The sequence below is a fragment of the Babylonia areolata genome, chromosome 14 (assembly GCF_041734735.1).
Source record: "Babylonia areolata isolate BAREFJ2019XMU chromosome 14, ASM4173473v1, whole genome shotgun sequence".
In the NCBI taxonomy this organism is placed as follows: domain Eukaryota; kingdom Metazoa; phylum Mollusca; class Gastropoda; order Neogastropoda; family Buccinidae; genus Babylonia; species Babylonia areolata.
In genome coordinates, this window is record NC_134889.1 from 6,523,187 (window position 1) to 6,545,111 (window position 21,925).

At 42.6% G+C, this 21,925-nt stretch overlaps 1 protein-coding gene across 1 annotated transcript; it reads left to right on the plus strand.

The window, feature by feature from the left end:
* Positions 1 to 166: 166 nt before the first annotated feature.
* LOC143289774 (band 7 protein AGAP004871-like) lies at positions 167 to 21,206 on the plus strand. Its single transcript, XM_076598895.1, has 8 exons — positions 167 to 347; positions 3,072 to 3,178; positions 6,221 to 6,293; positions 15,587 to 15,669; positions 16,674 to 16,877; positions 17,950 to 18,005; positions 18,578 to 18,656; positions 19,870 to 21,206. Exons 1-8 carry the CDS (start codon positions 269 to 271, stop codon positions 20,053 to 20,055), a joined length of 867 nt encoding a protein of 288 aa, XP_076455010.1. The 5' UTR covers positions 167 to 268; the 3' UTR covers positions 20,056 to 21,206.
* The last annotated feature ends 719 nt before the right edge of the window (positions 21,207 to 21,925 follow it).

Consider the following 21,925-nt stretch of genomic DNA (forward strand, 5'->3'; position numbering starts at 1 on the left):
TATCCCCACTGTCTCCCCACCTCCGTCACCCCCACACCCCTCTCTCCATCTTCCCCTGTCCATGGCGCCAGCGAACCAGCAGAAGACGTTTTCTGATTGGCCGAGCATCCCTCGTGACGTCACTGCCCAAGAGAAGAGAAGCGAAGGGAGGAAAGCGTGTCAAGCAAGATAATGTTTACATTGCCAAAAGCTCTGCACCTTCTGCATTGACCACTGATTAGTAACCGACACCGACCGAGGCCAGAACTGGTCACTGAGACTACCCGTTATGTCAATGGAAAAGAAGTATAACAGTGGAGGGCCTGCGTCAACCTCACAACCCGAAGAGAGGGGTGTTGTGTTTGGGGGTAAGTCGATGCCTTGGTACATGGTGCAGCCTTGAATTCGGTGTTTTTATTGGTGTTTCCCTCACCCCATCTTCCACTTCGTTTCGGTTTCCGATACGAACTGAGTTTGAGTTTGGCACTCACTCCATCTACTGATGCCAGAACAGTGCCAGACAATTTCGTTGCGGGGGGAACAACAACTCAAAAACAAAGCAAAACAAAAACCCCCGCATTCTTGTTACGCCAATAAAGTCTAAATCCGAAATTTGTCGATGTTATCAGTTTACCACAGTGAAAGAAATGTTAATCTGTTGTTGAATCCAGATTTTGATCTTCAGGAACACGCTGGATGTCGCGTTTCCGGGGAGGAGAGGGGAGGGAGAAGGGGGGGGGGGGGTCAAAGTAGTGATAGGGGTGGTGGTGGCAGGGGAGGGTTGATGGTTGGTTTGCTGCATGTATTGGAGAGATACAGGGATGGGATAAAGAAAGAGAAGGAAAAAAAAAAAAAGCTGAAAAATTGGGAAGGAGCATCTCTGTGTGCGTTGATCTTCTTCGACCGTTTGTCACGCTGGTATCGATCGATGGCAGCTGGTTCACTGCGCTCACAGTTTGCTGACCTGATTGAGAAACAGCATTAATTTTGCCAGTTGAGGTGTTTAGTTGAGTGTGTGCGTTTGATGTTTAGGGCTCATCCGAGTCGTTTTCCAGTTAGTTCAGAGAGAGGCTTTGAGCTCGCATGAACGGGTTTTACTTTTTTTTTTCATTCTAGAAATGCACGATCGATATCAGACACCTTAGCATGTTAGTCTTATAAAAAAAACCATCAAAACAACCAACAAACAAACAAACCACCACCAAACCACACCCCCAATAAAAACAAACCAACCAATCCAAAAACCCCTTTGTAAATGGAAAGTGAAATTGACCATTTGAGGTTTACCATAGATTTAAAATCTAAACAGTATAGATGAACATAAAAACAGTTTTAGCATTTAAACATATTGCACAAAACAAAAATAAGATAGAAGAAACAAACAAAAAACAACAGCAACTTCAACGAAAGACATGCCCTAACTGTTATCAAATCTCAGAGGCTCAATTAATGTTTAAAGTGACCATGAAACAATTTTAAGGTCACAAGTTTAGTTGATGTGTATATACACAAAAACCTGAGCTGCTGTTTCATGAGAACTACAGGATTTATATTATCATAAGGCTTTAAGCAAGTGTGTGTTGGATTTTAGGATGGGTATTTGAATGTTTGCTTTATTTTGATTTTTGTTTTGCTTTGCTTTGATTTTTTTTTTTAATTAAATTTTTTTTAAAATATTTTTTTGGATTTTTTTAAAAATTTTATTTTATTGTTATCTTTATTTAATCCTATTTTATTTATTTATTTTATTTTATTTTAGTTATTTATATATTTATTTATTTTATTCATTGATTTTTATTATTTATTTTATTTTATTTTATTTTTTTATTATTTTCTCAAGGCCTAAGTGCGTTGGGTTACGCTGCTGGTCAGGCATCTGCTTGGCAGATGTGGTGTAGCGTATATGGATTTGTCCGAACACAGTGACGCCTCCTTGAGCTACTGATACTGATACTTATACTTTGCTTTGATTAGTTTTTACTGAGTGCCAGATCACCAGACAGAATTATACTAACTTTGTGAGTTTGATGAAAGTTCACATGCAAATGCAGCGTGGAAGATCTCAATTGTAAAAGGTTCTTAATGAACTGAACCAAAGGTTAAGGGCCTTGTTTGTTCAGTCCCTTGACAAAGCAAGGTTTTTTTGTGTTTTTTTCCCTTTTTTAAATTTTTTAAAAAGTTTTTATTTTTCTCCCTAGTTCCCGAGTTTTAATGCTGTTAAATTTTCAGGACTTATTGTACATTTTTAGAATATTACCAGACTGGTTTGACCCTGGAACTAACTGGTTCAAGGTTGATCGCAAGGTTATATATTGAAAAAAAGAAGAAGAAAAAAAAAACAGAAAAGAAAAAAGATGAGTAACTTAATGTTAGAACAAAGATGAAGAAAAATCACTCATACTCTCTCTCTCTCTCTCTCTCTCTCTCTCTATATATATATATATATATATATATTGATGGAGCACAGTGAGTTGTTTATGATAATAATAAAGAAAGAAAATTGGAACACCACAGGAAAACAAAACAAGTCACATTGAGCGATAAACATTCCCAGATAATTTTTAGTTGTCCTGGGGACAAGTTTAATAAAACAGAAAATGCACTTGCTTCTCCCTCCCACTGACACAACACCCCCCTACCCCCCTTCCCTTTCTACTGATATGAGAAAAGAGTAATACAACAATACAGTATTTATTTGTTTTATATTTTTTACATGTGAGTGATTAATGCAAACTGTCACTTTTTTTTTTTTTTTTTTTAGTTTTTAACTCTCTCCATACGAACGGCGAAAGAGACGACGTTAACAGCGTTTCACTCCAGTTACCATCATCAAAATATTGCAAGCGGAAGGCTCTTATACTGAAAAGGTGAACGTTGACAAAGAATACCACAATTCTGACGACGGAAGCTAAAGGTTGGGTCATTCAGACACCCACTGGACATCCGAGGGGTCTGTGTAGAGGAGAAAAGAGGACTGGCCATACTGAGTGAGTTAAACCATGTAAAACTGAGAACCAAAACCTCCTAGGTAGGGAAGGCTTCACAAGCTGTCATGCTCACAGCACTGAAAGGGTTAAACATGTGTGTTGCAGCCAGCGACTCGGAACAAGATGGTGGGTGCTGTTCCATCATCCTGACCTGTTTCTCCTACCTGCTGGTGGCTGTCTTCTTTCCATTTTCCCTGGTCGTGTGTATCAAGGTACGTGTGTGTCTTGGTTTGTGTTAAGGTAGGCTTGTGTCTTTGTTCGTATTATGGTGTGTCTTCATTTGTATCAAGGTGGGTGTGTTGCACCCCTGATTGGCTGTGTTAAGATAGGTTTGCTGTATTTGTCTATATTTTGGTAGGTTTGTGTCTTTCTTTGTTTATAGGCAGGTGTGTGTCTTCATTTGTATTAATTAGGCAGGTGTGTGTCTTCGTTTGTATTAACTTAACTCACTCAGTACGGCCAGTCCTCTCTTCTCCTCTACACAGACCCTTCGGATGTCCAGTGCGTGTCTGAATGACCCAACCGTTAGCTTCCGTCGTCAGAATTGTGGTATTCTTTGTCAACCTTCACCTCTTCAGTATAAGAGGCTTCCTCTTGCAATATTTTGATGATGGTAACTGGGGTGAAACGCTGTTAATGTCGTCTCTTTCGCCGTTCGTATGGAGAGAGTTAAGGCAGTTGTGTATCTTTGTATTAAAGTAGCTGTGCTGCAACCCTCATTGTATGTATTAAGATAGGTTTGCTATATTCGTCTGTATTATGGTATGTGTGCGTCTTTGTATTAAGGTTGGTCTTCTTTTGTATTGTGGTAGTTATCCTGCACCTCTGATAGTCTGTATTAAGACAGGTTTGCTGTATTCGTCGTGTTTAGGAAGTTGTGTGTCTTCATTTGTATTCATGTAGGTCTGTGCCTTTGTATTAACGTATGTGTGTGTCTTCGTCTGTATTAAAGTAGGTGTGTGTGTTTGTCTGTTTTAAAGTAGGTGTGTCTTCGTTTGTATTATGGTAAGTGTGTGTCCTCGTTTATATTAAGGTAGGTGTTTAGTCTTCATTTGTATGAAGGCTGGTGCTAGGATATGTGTCCTCGTTTGTATTAAGGTAGGTGTGTGTCTTCAACTGTATGAAGGTTAGTGTGTGTCTTCGATTGTATTAAGGTAGGTGTTTGTCTTCGATTGTATTAAGGTAGGTGTTTGTCTTCGATTGTATTAAGGAAGGTGTGTGATTCGTCTTTATTAAGGCAGGTGTGTGTCTGCCTTTGGTAGGTGTGTGCCTTTGTCTGTATTAAGGTAGGTGTTTGTCTTCATTTGTATGAAGGTAGATGTGTGATTAGTCTGTATCGGGTAGGTGTGTGTCTTCATTTTTATTAACATAGGTGTGTGATTCATCTGTATTAAGGTAGGTGTGTGTCTTCATCTCTATAAGGGTATGTGTGTGTCTTAGTCTGTATTAAGGTAACTATCTATTCATCTGTATTAAAGTGTGTGTGTGTGTCTTCATTTGTATTATGGTAGGTGTGTGTCTTCATTTGTATTAAAGTAGATGTGTGTCTTTGTATCATGATAGGTGTGTGTCTTCGCATTAAGGTAGGTGTGTGTATTTGTTTGTATTAAGGTAGGTGTGTTGAACCCCTGATTTTCTCTGTTGAGATATATTTGCTGAATTTGTCTGTATTGATAGGTTTGCTGTATTCGTCTGTATTAAGGTAGTTGTGTGTCTTTGATTGTATTTGGGTACTCAGTTGTAGGTGTGTGTCTATATTAAGGTAGGTGTGTGTCTTCGTCTGTATTTAGGTAGGTGTGCAGCACCCCGATCGTCTAGCTATTAAGATAGGTTTGTTGTATTTATTTTGTGTGTGAGGTAGGTGTGTGTATTCATCTGTATTAAACTGTTAGGTGTGTGTCTTTGTGTTAAGTTAGGTGTGCTGCACCCACGATTGTCTGTGATAAGATAGGATTAAGTTAGGTATGCTGCACCCATGATTGTCTGTGATAAGATAGGTTTTCTGTATTTGTCTGTATTAAAGTGGGTGTGTGTCTCGTTTGTATTATGGTAGGTGTGTGTCTTCGTTTGTATTATGGTAGGTGTGTATATCAGGTGGATCAGGAGTAGGATAATGATGATGTATGTGCTGAGACAGGTGCATCAGGAGCAGGATAATGATGACAGGTGGATCAGGAGTAGGATAATGATGTTTGTGCTGTGACAGGTGGTTCAGGAGTAGGATAATGATGATGTTTGTGCTGTGACAGGTGGTTCAGGAGTAGCATAATGATGATGTTTGTGCTGTGACAGGTGGTTCAGGAGTAGGATAATGATGATGTTTGTGCTGTGACAGGTGGTTCAGGAGTAGCATAATGATGATGTTTGTGCTGTGACAGGTGGATCAGGAGTAGGATAATGATGATGTTTGTGCTGTGACAGGTGGTTCAGGAGTAGCATAATGATGATGTTTGTGCTGTGACAGGTGGATCAGGAGTAGGATAATGATGATGTTTGTGCTGTGACAGGTGGTTCAGGAGTAGGATAATGATGATGTTTGTGCTGTGACAGGTGGATCAGGAGTAGGATAATGATGACAGGTAGATCAGGAGTAGGATAATGATGATGTTTGTGCTGTGACAGGTGGATCAGGAGTAGGATAATGATGATGTTTGTGCTGTGACAGGTGGATCAGGAGTAGGATAATGATGATGTTTGTGCTGTGACAGGTGGTTCAGGAGTAGCATAATGATGATGTTTGTGCTGTGACAGGTGGTTCAGGAGTAGGATAATGATGATGTTTGTGCTGTGACAGGTGGTTCAGGAGTAGGATAATGATGACAGGTAGATCAGGAGTAGGATAATGATGATGTTTGTGCTGTGACAGGTGGATCAGGAGTAGGATAATGATGACAGGTGGATCAGGAGTAGGATAATGATGATGTTTGTGCTGTGACAGGTGGTTCAGGAGTAGGATAATGATGACAGGTGGATCAGGAGTAGGATAATGGTGATGTTTGTGCTGTGACAGGTGGTTCAGGAGTAGCATAATGATGATGTTTGTGCTGTGACAGGTGGTTCAGGAGTAGGATAATGATGATGTTTGTGCTGTGACAGGTGGATCAGGAGTAGGATAATGATGACAGGTAGATCAGGAGTAGGATAATGATGATGTTTGTGCTGTGACAGGTGGATCAGGAGTAGGATAATGGTGATGTTTGTGCAGTACCAGGTGGATCAGGAGTAGGATAATGATGATGTTTGTGGTGTGACAGGTGGTTCAGGAGTATGAGAGAGCGGTCATCTTCCGGCTGGGCCGTTTGCTGTCAGGAGGGGCCAAGGGACCAGGTCGGTGTTTTTGTTTTGTTTTGTTTTGTTTTTCATCCAATCAGATCAAATCAAATCATGGTCCAGCCTTGCTATTTCCAGGCTGTCACCACGTTAACATCTACTTCAAGTCAAGGTAAAAAAGAAAAAAAGAAAAAGTGCAATATAAACTAATCACGGCTTCAGTTTTTTCTCTCAAAAAGTTTCAGAATCTTCCAGAGTTTAACTCACTCAGTACGGCCAGTCCTCTCTTCTCTACACAGAACCCTCGGATGTCCAGTGGGTGTCTCAATGACCCAACCTTTAGCTTCCGTCGTCAGAATTGTGGTATTCTTTGTCAAAATTCACCTCTTCAATATAAGAGCCTTCCGCTTGCAATATTTTGATGGTGATAATTGGGGTGAAACGCTGTTAACGTCGTCTCTTTCGCCGTTTGTATGGAGAGAGTTAAAACATTAAGATCTGATTAAAAAATGTCCACTTCTTTGAAGGAGTGTGTCAGTGCCCAAGGGGGACATGACAAAACGAAGTCTTTTGAAAATCTTCCATGTAATGTCTGTGTCTAATGTCATGCAGATCCCAGCAGTCAGTAACTACATGATTCACAGCGAGAGGCTCATCACAGGGAATAATTTATGTTGAGGGGTGTTTTCATTGAAATTGCTTGTTATTATTTGATTTCCACATTGAAACTGGAATATACCCAATGTCATTCCAAAAAGAATAAAAGCTAATGAGATTTTGAGCTTTGCCTTATGTGTTTTGAGTCAGTAAAAAAAGTGACATGATATTTATGATATATAATCTGGATACAGAAGGAGGGTGGATAAGTAATGTTCACCAAGTCTTAGTCAAAACAGGATTTGATTGTGTTTTGGAATCACAGATATTTTGTTCCTGTTATGTAAAGTGTGTGTGTGTATGTGTGTGTGTGTGTGTGTGTCTGTGTGTTTCTGTCTGTGTATGTGTTATTTCTATGGCCCCATTAGCTACTAATGAATTCTAATGGAGTCTCACTGTCTGACTAGCTCTCTTACCTCCCCACCCCTTCTTCCCCCTCTACACACCACACTCTCTCTTTCTCTCTGTCACCTTACAACACTTCATATTTATCTGTCTGCTTGTGTGTGTGTGTGTGTTTATCTTTGTCTAGAGCTGTATCTGTGTGTGTGTGTGTGTGTGTGTGTGTGTGTGTGTTTATCAGTGTCTAGAGCTGTATCTGTGTGTGTGTGTGTGTTTATCTTTGTCTAGAGCTGTATCTCTGTGTGTGTGTGTGTGTGTGTGTGTGTGTGTGTGTGTGTGTCAGTGTCTAGAGCTGTATCTCTATGTGTGTGTGTGTGTGTGTGTGTGTGTGTGTTTCTGTCTCTAGAGCTGTATCTGTGTGTGTGTGTTTATCTTTGTACAGAGCTGTATCTCTGTGTGTGTGTGTATGTGTGTGTGTGTGTCTTTGTCTAGAGCTGTATCTGTGTGTGTGTGTGTGTGTGTGTGCACATGTTTATCTTTGTCTAGAGCTGTATCTCTATGTCTCTGTCTGTCTGTTTGTCTGTCTGTGTCTTTCTCTCGCTCAGTGTCTCTCATTGTGTCTCTCTCAGCATGTGTTTCTGAGTTACTGGCCTGTCCAGCACTTTGTAAATCAATGCGATTCACTCATCTCCCCCCTTCCACCCCTCTCCTTCTCTCTGCTTGCCCCTCTTCTATCTCTCCCTCCCTCCCTCCCGTCCTATACCCCCACCCCCCTCCTCCCAGTTCCCCATTGTGTCTGTCTATGCACCCTGTTGTTTGGCAGTAACTTACAGTCAGAGATTATTGATTTGTGAGGGGGTGGGGCGGTGGGGTGAGGGGGTGGGGGGTGGGGATAGAGGGTGAGAGGAGGGGTTGGGGCAGGAGGGGAATGGGATGGTTAGATGGGAGGAAGGAGGAGGAAGGTGGGGGGAGGGGGGGGCTAGGGGGGGAGAAGAAGGAGGAAGATGAGGGTGGAAGGTTAGGGGGAGGATGATGATGATGATGATGGGGGTAGGGGTGAAGAAGATAGGGGTTTTGCTTCAACAAAGTTGAAATGTAAGGTTTTAAATGTTACCAGTGCCTCGGTTCTTTAGCTCTGTCAAACTAGACATTGGCTATTCAGCAGGAACACATATTGTTGGGTCTGTTACCTTCTGGGGATTCCCCTAATTTGGAATCCATTGGTGAGTAAATCAGAAAAAAAACTGAATGGGAGAGTACAGTCAGTGATAGTCAGTCACACCTCTTCAGTTTTCACATTCATTCTATACAAATGGTACAGATTTGAACATGCGCACTGATGTGTGATACACCCAAAGACACACATAGTATCAAGTCAGCCCCTCCTCCCTTTCACACACACACACACACATCACAGTCGTCATTTAACAGACAGTCCACCAGGTAGGTAGTGAATGACTGGTCAGCTGGCTTTATTGCTGTCAGGTTCATTCAGTCTGGGACATGTGTCTCGTCTTGTTTGGTCAACAGAATGATCAGACCTGACTGGTGAAAGAGCTTGGGGCATGGTATGGTTGTCAGTGAAGTGCTGTCACCTGATTGAGATAAGACAGAGCTCACAGGTCAGGATGTCACTGATATCAGACAGATCTTACGGGTCAGGATGTCAGTGAAGGGCTGTCACCTCACTGAGGTAAGACAGAGCTTACAGGTCAGGATGTCAGTGAAGGGCTGTCACCCAACTGAGATAAGACAGAGCTTACAGGTTAGGATATCAGTGAAGGGCTGTCACCTCACCGAGGTAAGACAGAGCTTACAGGTCAGGATGTCAGTGAAGGGCTGTCACCTCACCGAGGTAAGACAGAGCTTACAGGTCAGGATGTCAGTGAAGTGCTGTCACCTCACTGATATCAGACAGAGCTTACAGGTCAGGATATCAGTGAAGGGCTGTCACCTCACTGAGGTAAGGCAGAGCTTACAGGTCAGGATATCAGTGAAGGGCTGTCACCTCACTGAGGTAAGACAGAGCTTACAGGTTAGGATGTCAGTGAAGGGCTGTCACCTCACTGAGTAAGACAGAGCTTACAGGTCAAGATGTCAGTGAAGGCCTGTCACCTCATTGATATCAGAGCTTACAGGTAAGGATGTCAGTGAAGGGCTGTCACCTCACTGATATCAGACAGAGCTTACAGGTCAGGATGTCAGTGAAGGGCTGTCACCTCACTGAGATCAGACAGAGCTTACAGGTCAGGATGTCAGTGAAGGGATGTGACCTCACTGAGGTAAGACAGAGCTTGCAGGTCAGGATGTCAGTGAAGGGATGTCACCTTACTGAGGTAAGACAGAGCTTACAGGTCAGGATGTCAGTGAAAGGCTGTCACCTCACTGAGATTAGACAGAGCTGACAGGTCAGGATGTCAGTGAAGGGCTGTCACCTCACTGAGGTAAGACAGAGCTTACAGATCAGGGTGTCAAGTGAAGGGCTGTCACCTCACTGAGATCAGACAGCTTACAGGTCAGGATGTCAGTGAAGGGCTGTCACATCACTGAGGTAAGACACAGCTTACAGGTCAGGATGTCAATGAAGGGCTGTCACCTCACTGAGATGAGACAGAACTTACAGGTCAGGATATTAGTCACCATTCTTTAATTGGACTTCTTGAAACCACATTGTTCTCATTCACCAAATTCACCATCTGTAATCCCCCATTCAGTATTATAAGAGCATCATAGTTAAAGCATAAAACCTAGTTTTCAGTTTTGTGTTCCAAATGCTGACACATGGGAATCCCCTTATCCTTGTGTCATGTTTTAGGTCTGAACGTAAGCTGACAGTGTTTTAAATGAATGTTGCATGGTACATTGTGCACAAGCTATGGGATGCATTGGTATGCACTTTTCTGAACAGATAACTTTGGCAGCAGCATTTTTGCCACTGGCCGACATACACAGACTGTTGGTACTGGTATAATTCGTTGTCTGGTGATGGAGGCATTTATTTACACAGTGGTCCAGGGAGCTTTTGCGCCGCCAAGTTCTCTTTGTTTTGTTGTTAACATCAATCAGAGACTCTGTGTGTGTTAGTGTTAGTGTGTGTGCGTTAGTGTATGTGTGTGTGTGTGTGTTAGTGTTCGTGTGTGTGTGTGTGTGTGAGATCAATATCCTGACTGGAAACAGGCCTGCCAATGCTGAATCCCTGTTTGGACTGCAGTTCCCTGAGGGACTTTACATGTTTGGTCACCCTGATGGTATATAGGGCTGTAGCATATTTTCTGTGGTAAACCTGGTGGTAGATAAGGCTGTAGCATATTTTTTGTGGTAAACTTGATGGTAGACAGGGCTGTAGCATATTTTCTGTGGTAAACTTGATGGTAGACAGGGCTGTAGCATTTTTACCATGGTAAACGTGATGGTAGACAGGGCTGTAGCATTTTTACCATGGTTAACTTGATAGTAGATGGGGCTGTAGCATTTTTACCATGGTAAGCTTGACAGTAGACAGAGCTGTTGCATTTTTACCATGGTTAACTTGATGGTAGACAGGGCTGTAGCATTTTTACCATGGTAAACTTGATGGTAGACAGGGCTGTAGCATTTTTACCATGGTAAACTTGATCATGGATAAGGCTGTAACACCTACCTTGATGTACCCTGATGGTACATGTAACATTTACTATACTTCTATGGTATCTACCTTGATGGTACATGTAGCATTTACCATACCTCTGAACCTTACCTTGATGGTAATATAGCATTTATCATACCTCTGTGCCTTACCTTGATGGTACATGTAGCATTTATCATACCACTGCAACTTTCCGATGGGTGCAGTAGCCCAGTGGTCAAAAGACTTTCAATCTAAAGGGTCCCGGGTTCGAATTTCGGTAATGGAGCCTGGTTGGTAAAGTGTGGAGATTTTTCTTATCTTCCAGGTCAACATATGTGCAGACCTGCTTGTGCCTGAACCTTCTTTGTGTGTATATGCATGCAGAAGATCAGATATGCATGTTAAAGATCCTGCATTTACCATACTTCTATACCAGTTTAAATGGTAAACAGTGAGGAACCAGTGCAAAAATTGGCGTAGCTTTGATAAACCAACATCAGTGCACCCAACCCCCAGAAATTACCTTGCTAATTCAGTAATTGCCTTCGTAATGAAGTACAACAATTGCTGGAAATGGGACAAACATAACGTTTATATAATTGCTTTGTGACCTTCGCGTTGTGTGTTGTGTGCTTTCAGAATGACTGTTTTTAACATTGAATGAAAAGAAACTAATTTCTCTAAATCAGTACACCCATTCTGCTATTATTCATTTAATTCATTGTGCAAACATTGAGCAAGAGAGATAATTGGATTTTAAGACATATTGGTGTGTTAAATGCTTTTAGAACGGCTGTCCTCGTTAAAAACAACAAAATCATTTTTCCCCCATTTGTATTTCCATTATCCACATTATTTGCCATGTGATTCTGTGTTTTCAGCATTCTCTGGGATGGTTGTTTTAATTGGTTAAAGTGTAATACAGGAATGGCTGGAGGCCTGGTTGTTTTAATTGCTTGAACTTAACTCTCTCCATACGAACGGCGAAAGAGACGACGTTAACAGCGTTTCACCCCAATTACCATCATCAAAATATTGCAAGCGGAAGGCTCTTATACTGAAGACGTGAATGTTGACAAACAATACCACAATTCTGACGGCGGAAGCTAAAGGTTGGGCCATTGAGACACCCACTGGACATCCGATGGGTCTGTGTAGAGGAGAAGAGAGTACTGGCTGTACTGAGTGAGTTAAAGAGTAATGGAGGAATAATTGGAAATCTGTTCAAACGATCTGTGAGGGAGTGGTGAGAGACTTCTTGCAGGCTTGCTTTTGGTCATTGGTCAAAGGGACACTTTCTTTTAGTTTCACTTTTTCTTTTCGTTCAGATCAAACAAACCAACATCCAATGGCGAGGTTATGTCCACACAGGGCAAGTTCTCTCATGTCATCAAAATGTCCATATCCGATATGGATCGGTCGTCTGTGCCATTCAGCACCCGAGCTAGGTTTTAGTCAGAGTTTTGAGGAGTTAATACTCTTAATCAGAAGGAATAACACACAGTTAGTTAGCCAATGACCCACTAAACTACTTCGCATCCATGCAATAAAACTTGTGGGTTTGACCAATTACGAAATGCATTACTTTGAGATCAAGGTGGAACTCTGGGTTAAACACTGTCATCGGCCAATCGTTACATGCACCATGGCTTAATTTGTTCTGAATCGGTCTTGCACATCAACCTGCTGTTACATTCTCCACGTTATGTAACGTTCACATTCACTGCCCTAACGAGCAAACCAGGAGAGAAGTGCAAACGTTTTTACTGGTGTTAGTTCTGACAGTTTGATTCAGAACAGAGTAAAAGAACAGTCACTGTGTTTCACTGTTCTGTTCAGTACAACTTTTAACTCCTTTACTGCTGCTAATGAGTACTCTCATCAGTGAGGGGCTGTCACCTCACTGAGGTAAGACAGAGCTTACAGGTCAGGATGTCAGTGAAGGGCTGTCACCTCAATGAGATAAGACAAAGCTTACAGGTCAGGATGTCAATGAAGGGCTGTCACCTCACTGAGATAAGACAAAGCTTACAGGTCAGGATGTCAGTGAAGGGCTGTCACCTCACTGAGGTAAGACAGAGCTTATAGGTCAGGATGTCAGTGAAGGGCTGTCACCTCTCTGAGGTAAGACAGAGCTTACAGATCAGGATGTCAGTGAAGGGCTGTCACCTCTCTGAGGTAAGACAGAGCTTACAGGTCAGGATGTCAGTGAAGGGCTGTCACCTCTCTGAGGTAAGACAGAGCTTATAGGTCAGGATGTCAGTGAAGGGCTGTCACCTCTCTGAGGTAAGACAGAGCTTACAGGTCAGGATGTCAGTGAAGGACTGTCACCTCTCTGAGGTAAGACAGAGCTTACAGGTCAGGATGTCAGTGAAGGGCTGTCACTTCAATGAGATAAGACAAAGCTTACAGGTCAGGACGTCAGTGAAGGGCTGTCACCTCAGTGTCATAAGACAAAGCTTACATGTCAGTTTATCAGTGAAGGGCTGTCAACTGAGATAAGAAAGAGCTTACAGGTCAGGATGTCAGTGAAGGGCTGTCACCTCAGTGTGATAAGACAGAGCTTACAGGTCACGATGTCAGTGAAGGGCTGTCACCTCAGTGTGATAAGACAGAGCTTACAGGTCAGTCACCATTCTTCATTTGGGCCCCTCTCCCTTGGGATTGCATGTCTGTTGTTTAGCAGTATCAATGACACCACTGAAGAAGACACAGAAAGAAGTACTAGTTCTTCTTCTTCTTCTGCGTTCACTCATATGCACATGAGTGGGCTTTTACGTGTATGACCGTTTTTACCCCACCATGTAGGCAGCCATACTCCGTTTTCGGGGCTGTGCATGCTGGGTATGTTCTTGTTTCCATAACCCACTGAATGCTGACATGGATTACAGGATCTTTAACGTGCGTATTTGATCTTCTGCTTGCATGTACACACGAAGGGGGTTCAGGCACTAGCAGGTCTGCACGTGTTGACCTGGGAGATCGTAAAAATCTCCACCCTTTACCCACTAGGCGCCGTCACCGTGATTCGAACCCGGGACCCTCAGATTGACAGTCCAACGATTTAACCACTCGCCTATTCCGCCCGTCGGAAGTACTAGTGTTTTATAAGTCAGGCCATGCTGGTCTGTGTTCACCAAGACTCAGAGGTCTGGGGTAAAGCTCTCGTTCTGTCAGATCTTTCACAGCAGTGTGGATTTCCAGTCATTGATCACACTCAACTATTATTTTCCTTGCATGATCTTTATTCGAAGCAAAGCTTTTTGGCATGATTAATAATTATTTAAAAATTTGAATTATACAAATATCGTTTTGAGTTGATGAACATAGTCTGTTGTAGTATAGAGTGTCATTGTGAGTGTAATATGAAGGTTAGTAGGAAAGCGGGTGTCCTAGAACATGGAATGAAACAGATGAGTTTGAGCAAAATCTCTGAGAGGGAGGAGTAGAATGGATAATGAGACTGATCTTTTTCCTTTCTTTTTTTAGTTGGCTTTCTTTTCTGCCGCTACATCTGCACCATGTCGGTGCCATGATTTCCCACTGTCATTTGATCTGCACCATCACCTGCACCATGTCATTCAGATAAGACGATAAATTGAGCATCACGCACTTGTTGCACTGAAAAAGAACCCATGGCGACAAAAGTGTTGTCCTCATGCAGATTCTATAGTAGAAATCCACTCTGATAGGTACACAAATATGTGTAATACAAATAAATAATAGATAGATAAATAAATAGATCATAAGCATGCACTCTAGGCCTGACTACTGTGTAATTCTGTGGTAGAAATCTACATTGATTAGTACACAAATATATGTGTGTGTGTATATATATATATATATTACTACTACAACTACTAAGTATTTATATAGCTTTGAATCTTGTGCAGAGCCAAATCAAAGCGCTTTCACACCAGTCATTCACACTCATGTATAACTCTAAACTTGAGAAACTTAAGACAAAGGAAAGGCAGGGGAGGGAGGTTATCTTGGAAAGAGGTGGGTTTTTAAGGCCAGACTTGAAAAAGCGGAGTGTGGAGACCTGATGAAGCGGAAGAGGAAGTTCATTCCAAATGAAAGGTCCAGAGACCGAGAAGGAACGGCGGCCGACAGTGGAGTGTTTGAATCTGGGTTTGCGCAGAGTGGAGATGATAACAGATGACCGATATGTATGCACTCAAGGTCTGACTAGTGTGTTAAGTTGTACAGCTGGTCCGGCACCTGCCTAGTGGATATGTATTTGTTTGTATTTGTATTTCTTTTTATCACAACAGATTTCTCTGTGTGAAATTTGGGCTGCTCTCCCCAGGGAGAGCGCGTCGCTACACTACAGCACCACCCATTTTTTTGTATTTTTCCTGCGTGCAGTTTTATTTGTTTTTCCTATTGAAGTGGATTTTTCTCCAGAATTTTGCCAGGAACAACCCTTTTGTTGCCGTGGGTTCTTTTACGTGCGCTAAGTGCATGCTGCACACGGGACCTCGGTTTATCGTCTCATCCGAATAACTAGCGTCCAGACCACCACTCCAGGTCTAGTGGAGGGGGAGAAAATATCAGCGGCTGAGCCGTGAGTAGAACCAGCGCGCTCAGATCCTCTCGCTTCCTAGGCGGACGCGTTACCTCTAGGCCATCACTCCACTGTGTAGTGTATGTGGATTTGTCTGAACGCACTGATGCTTTTTTTTTTGAGAAACAAAAGTCATGATCATCAAAAAGAAGGGGTGTGATGTGTGTGCTGCAGGTATCTTTTTTGTACTGCCCTGCATTGAGGACTACACCAAGATTGACCTGAGAACAGTGACCTTTGACATTCCACCTCAGGAGGTCAGTGTGTGTGTGTGTGTGTGTGTGTGTGAACATGTGGAGAAGTTTATGCATTCAACAAAATGATCACATCTTATCTGAATGTAAAAAAAAAAAAAAAAAATCTATATTTTGTATGAATAATTATTCTCATTTTCGGATGAAAGGTTGTGAGAATGCGAAGGTAGAACGAGATATATACACATAAAAAAAAACACATTAAATGATAAACATAAAAACAGTTTACACAAAAAATATACACAGAACAGTTTATATTAAAGAACATACATGAAACAGTTTACATTAAAAAAACAAACAACATGAAACAGTTTTCATAAAAAAAACCAACAACATAAGATAGTTTACATATAGAATTATATATATGAAACAGTTCACAGTAAAAAATACTGCTGCATGTCTGAATCTCATAGTACTTCATACTGATCACTTGTATCCCCACCTCTGCACTCAACATTGGCTCTCCATTGAAGCGAGAATTAAATACAAAGTTGCGTGTCTCTGCTATTCTGCTTTCCATTCTGCAGAACCTACCCATCTTTTTGACATTCCCCGTGTTTACACTCCAAGAAATCTTAACTCTTCCTCTGACTGTCTTTTCAAACGTCCTCATGTCAATACGAGAACCTGTGGTGAACGTTCTTTCCTATTTGCTGCTCCTCACATCTGGAACAACCTTCCTCATCATATCTGTGCATCTGATTCTATCTCTGCTTTTCGCTCATCACTAAAAACTCATTTTTAAAAAAAATCTATCTATAAGCACTCTCAGCTTCCTTCTTCTCTGACACCATCCATGTCAGCTCATTTTTGGATGCATGAAGAGTGGGAGAGGGAGAGTGGGTGAGGGAGGGGTTTTGAGAAAGAGTGGTGATGAATGATAAGTAATTTGTAATATTTTCTTTCATGTAAAGCACCCTGAGCTCCTGGAGAGAAAGGGTGCTATATGAATGTACATTATTATTATTATTAGGATGTCTTTACCTCCTCTACCCCCCAACCCCCAGGTGTTGACGCGCGACAGCGTGACGGTGTCGGTGGACGCGGTGGTGTACTACCGCATCTACAACCCCACCATCTCCGTGGCCAATGTGGCCAACGCTGCCCACTCCACCCAGCTGCTGGCACAGACCACGCTGCGCAACGTGCTGGGCACCAAGAACCTGGGGGAGATTCTCTCTGACCGTGACCAGATCAGTGAGTCCATGCAGGTATGGACACGGTGGTGGTGGTTAGGAGAAATTGCATGTGTCTATTTGAGAATGAATGTTGTTGTTATACACACATTACACACACAAAATATATGTATATCATTATGATAGTTGGGACAGCAGTTGCCTCCTCTGCTGTTCTGATGGTTATACTCGGAGACAGCTGACTAACATACACACACACACACATATATGTCTCTCTTTTTGTAATACAACCCATTGTTTTCAATGATTTGATTGTTTATAATTGCATCACCCCCGTTCTTGATCATTTTGAGAGAAATTGTGTGAATCAATAATGTGTGTCTCTTTAAGAATAGAATGTTATATATATATATATATATATAATATGTGTGTGTGTGTGTGTGTGTAACCCATTTAAACATGTCCTATTATATGCCTTTTGTTCTTATATGTGGTCACCACTGATAGAAATTGCATAATTTCATTGGAATAGGTTCTTTGCATAAATCTATTGTGTGAATTGATCGCATATGTCTTGTTTGAGAATGAACGGTGTTGTGTATGTGCTTATTTACATGTGTGTCTTTTCTGTCTCATGGATAGACAGACATCGTGGAGAGAGTTGTTGTTGATATGAATCTGTTGAGTGTGTCTGTTTAAGGATATGGATGTTGTTGTTATGTTTATATGCATATTTGATCATGTGTGTGTGTGTGAATGTGTGTGTGTGTGTGAATGTTTGTTTGTGTGTGTGTGTAAGTGAGAAAGACAAGACAGACAGAATGAAGAGAGAAGATCGAAACGACGCATGTTAACATAGAACTTGTAAACAACTGACACACAGAAAGGATACACAAGACACATTCTTTGTGATATTCACAAACAATTGAACGTGAGAGACATAGACAGCTAGACAGAAGATAAGACAACCCCCCCCCCCAAAAAAAAAGACTTAGGATGTGAACATAACTGTAAATGAGAGAGACCGCAGCCTGTGAGAGACAGACAGACAAGACAGGCAGGAAAAGAAAAGAGAGAGAAGACAAAAAGAAAAAGAAGCTGTATGGACACACAGTGTTGTTAACCCTACACCTGTCATCAATTGCAGACAGCTCTCGATGAAGCCACAGACCGCTGGGGAATCAAGGTTGAGCGTGTGGAGATGTGAGTACTGCTGCACTGGGGGGAGGGGCAGGAGGGGGGGGGGGGGTGTTGTGAGTACTGCTGCACCGAGGGGTGACAGTTGTGTGTTCTGCTGCACCTGGGGTTGAGGGTGGTAGTTAGTACTGTTGCAATGAGGGTTGAGGGTACTGCTGCACTGAGGGTTTGAAGGTTGAGGGTACAACTGCACCGAGGGGTGAGGGTTGAGGGTACTGCTGCACTTAGTGGTGAGGGAAGTGGATACCACTTCACTGAGGGGTGAGTCTTGTGAGTACTGCTGCACCAACGGGTGAGGGTTGGCAATACTGCTGCACTGAGGGGTGAGGGTTGTGAGTATGGGGTTGTGGGTACTGCTGCACAAAGAGGTGGGGGTTGTGAGTACGGGGTTGCGAGTACTGCTGCACTGAGAGGTGAGGGTTGTGAGTACTGCTGCACTAAGGGATGAGGGTTGTGAGTACTGCTGCACTGAGGGGGGTATGTGTGGAGATTTGATTGATTAAGCAGCATAGAAAAATTATGGTGAATGAAGGACTCTTAAAGTGGGAACTGATTGACGTTTTACGCTGTGTGTGCAGTAAGGACGTCCGTCTGCCCATCCAGCTGCAGAGGGCCATGGCCGCTGAGGCTGAGGCCGCCAGGGAGGCCAGAGCTAAGGTGTGTGTGTGGGCGTGTGTTTGGTGTGTGTGGGCATGTGTTTGGTGTGTGTGTTTGTGTGGGCGTGTCTGTGTCTGTGCATGTGTGCGTGTGAGTGTGCAGGTGATCACACATCCTGTTTCTGTTACTACTTTTTTTTTTTTTTTAAATAAAATAATTATTTATTTATTTATTTATGTATGCTTATAGTTGACTTCATCAAGTCTTTGCGCCTTATATATATTATTAGTAGTAGTAGTTCTTTTTTAAATGTATTTATCTATTATTTATTCACCCTTTTTTTTTTCTCTCAAGGCCTGACAAAGCGCATTAGGTTATGCTGCTGGTCAGGCATCTGCTTGGCAGATGTGGTGTAACGTATATGGATTTGTCCGAACACAGTGACGCCTCCTTGAGCTACTGAAACTGAAACTTGCTGTACAGGTGATCACACATCCTATTACTGTGTTGTACAGGTGATAGCGCTCACACAACACATTACATGTCCTATTTCTGTGCTGTGCAGGCGATAGCGCTCACACATCACACCTATTTCTGTGCTGTACAGGTGATAGCACTCACACAACACATCACACCTATTTCTGTGCTGTACAGGTGATAGCACTCACACAACACATCACACCTATTTCTGTGCTGTACAGGTGATAGCACTCACACAACACATCACACCTATTTCTGTGCTGTACAGGTGATAGCACTCACACAACACATCACACCTATTTCTGTGCTGTGCAGGTGATAGCACTCACACAACACATCACACCTATTTCTGTGCTGTACAGGTGATAGCACTCACACAACACATCACACCTATTTCTGTGCTGTGCAGGTGATAGCACTCACACAACACATCACACCTATTTCCGTGCTGTGCAGGTGATAGCACTCACACAACAGATCACACCTATTTCCGTGCTGTACAGGTGATAGCACTCACACAACAGATCACACCTATTTCCGTGCTGTACAGGTGATAGCACTCACATAACACATCACACATCCTATTTCCGTGCTGTACAGGTGATAGCACTCACACAACACATCACACCTATTTCCGTGCTGTACAGGTGATAGCACTCACATAACACATCACACATCCTATTTCCGTGCTGTACAGGTGATCACATGTCCTATTTCCGTGCTGTGCAGGTGATCACACGTCCTATTTCCGTGCTGTACAGGTGATCACACGTCCTATTTCCGTGCTGTGCAGGTGATAGCGGCGGAGGGAGAGCAGAAGGCGTCCATTGCACTGAAGGAGGCCTCCGAGATCATCAGCGAGTCCCCCACTGCCCTGCAGCTCCGCTACCTGCAGACCCTCAACTCCATCTCCGCCGAGAAGAACTCCACCATCATCTTCCCCCTGCCCATCGAGCTGATGGCCTCTTTCATGAAGTAGGGGTGGAGGGGACAGAAATGGATGGGCTGGCCGCCGTTTTGGGTGGGGTTTTTTTTGTGTGTGTTTTTGTTTTTTTTGCTGCCCCATCATCTGCACCGTTTCAGTGGCATTACTGCCACGCCACTCATTTAGATTCCCCATACACGGCCACACCCGGGTTCGTCCGTCGCAGTCCCAGCGTCAGCAGTCCACAGGGAGCCATCGATGTTGGTCGCCAGGAGGCCACACACCAGAGGAGACCCTGCACTGCTGCTGAGTCACTTCAGTGGTGTTCAGTGGTGCCTGTTCTGAAGTTTTGGGTGTTTTTTGTTTTGTTTTGTTTTCTTTGTTTGGCTGTCACCAGTATCATGGCTTGGCTATTTTGTTTGGCTGTCTGTCATCATCACAGCTAGACTCGTTTTGTTTTAGTTTTTTGTGTCTGTATCTTCATTAGTGCTTGCCTTTTTCTTGTTGTTGTCTCATCATCATAGCTGGACTTTTTTGTTTGTTTCGTTTTCAAATATGCCCATGTCGCCTTTTCTGGGTGTTTATTTTGCATTGTATCTATTACATTGATTTTTGTTTTGCATTGTACCTATTACATTGATTTTTTTATTTTGCATTGTATCTATTACATTAATTTTCTATTGTAGAATGTTTTTGCTTTTTGACTGGCCTTTTTTTTTTGTTTGTTTGTTTGAAAGGTTCAAAATGTTGCTTTTTTGTTGGTTTTTCACTGTTTGTACTAAAAATGTTATGTATGTTTTTGTTTTGTTTAAGATTGGAGGATAATTGATTGAAAGAGGCCAGTCACTTACGGACAGTTCCATCATATGTGAGGAGATTTTTTGTTTGTTTGGGTTGTTTTTTGTTTGGTCACACATGTTGTGTTGATGTTTTTTTGTGGAAGAGTGGAGTTGTGACTGATGATTTTAGACAGATCACAGATTATAGTCATGTTCAGTTCTTCTGCATACATGGGTGCACTCACACTTTCCACTGTACTCATGTATGAGTGGGTGTTTATGCTTATGACCATTTTTACCCCAACATTTGTATTTGTTTTGTATTTGTATTGCTTTTTATCACAACAGATTTCTCTGTGTGAAATTTGGGCTGCTCTCCCCAGGGAGAGCGCGTCGCTACACTACAGCGCCACCCATTTAAAAAAATTTTTTCCTGCGTGCAGTTTTAATTGTTTTTTCCTATCGAAGTGGATTTTTCTCCAGAATTTTGCCAGGAACAACCCTTTTGTTGCCATGGGTTCTTTTACGTGCGCGAAGTGCATGCTGCACACGGGACCTCGGTTTATCGTCTCATCCGAATGACAAGCGCCCAGACCACCACTCAAGGTCTAGTGGAGGGGGAGAAAATATCAGCGGCTGAGCCGTGATTAGAACCAGCGCGCTCAGATTTTCTCGCTTCCTAGTCGGACGCATTACCTCTAGGCCATCACTCCACATAACATGTAGGCAAACATAACTCTGCTTTCAGGGAGGCAGGGGGAAGGGGTTGGGGTGGGGGTGGGTAGATGTTGGGTATGTTCTTATTTCCATAACTCGTTGGGTGCCGACGTGAATTACAGGATCTTTAACGTACATATTTGATCTCCTGCATGTGTGTATATACACACGAAGGAGGTTCAGGCACAGGCAGGTCTGCACACATGTTGACCCAGGAGATAAGAAGAATTTCCTGGTGCAAAATTCTCCACCCTGAAACTGACCAGGTGGCACTGAAACCAGGGATGGATTACAGCTTTGTAAAAGCAGCATGTTCCCAAATAGCGAAATGCAATCTCATTACTTCATTTCTTTTTTCAAAGTAGAGGATTGGCATTTTCAAGGTATTTTAATCCTGTGCAGCTTTTTACCTGTTCGCAGAATGCATT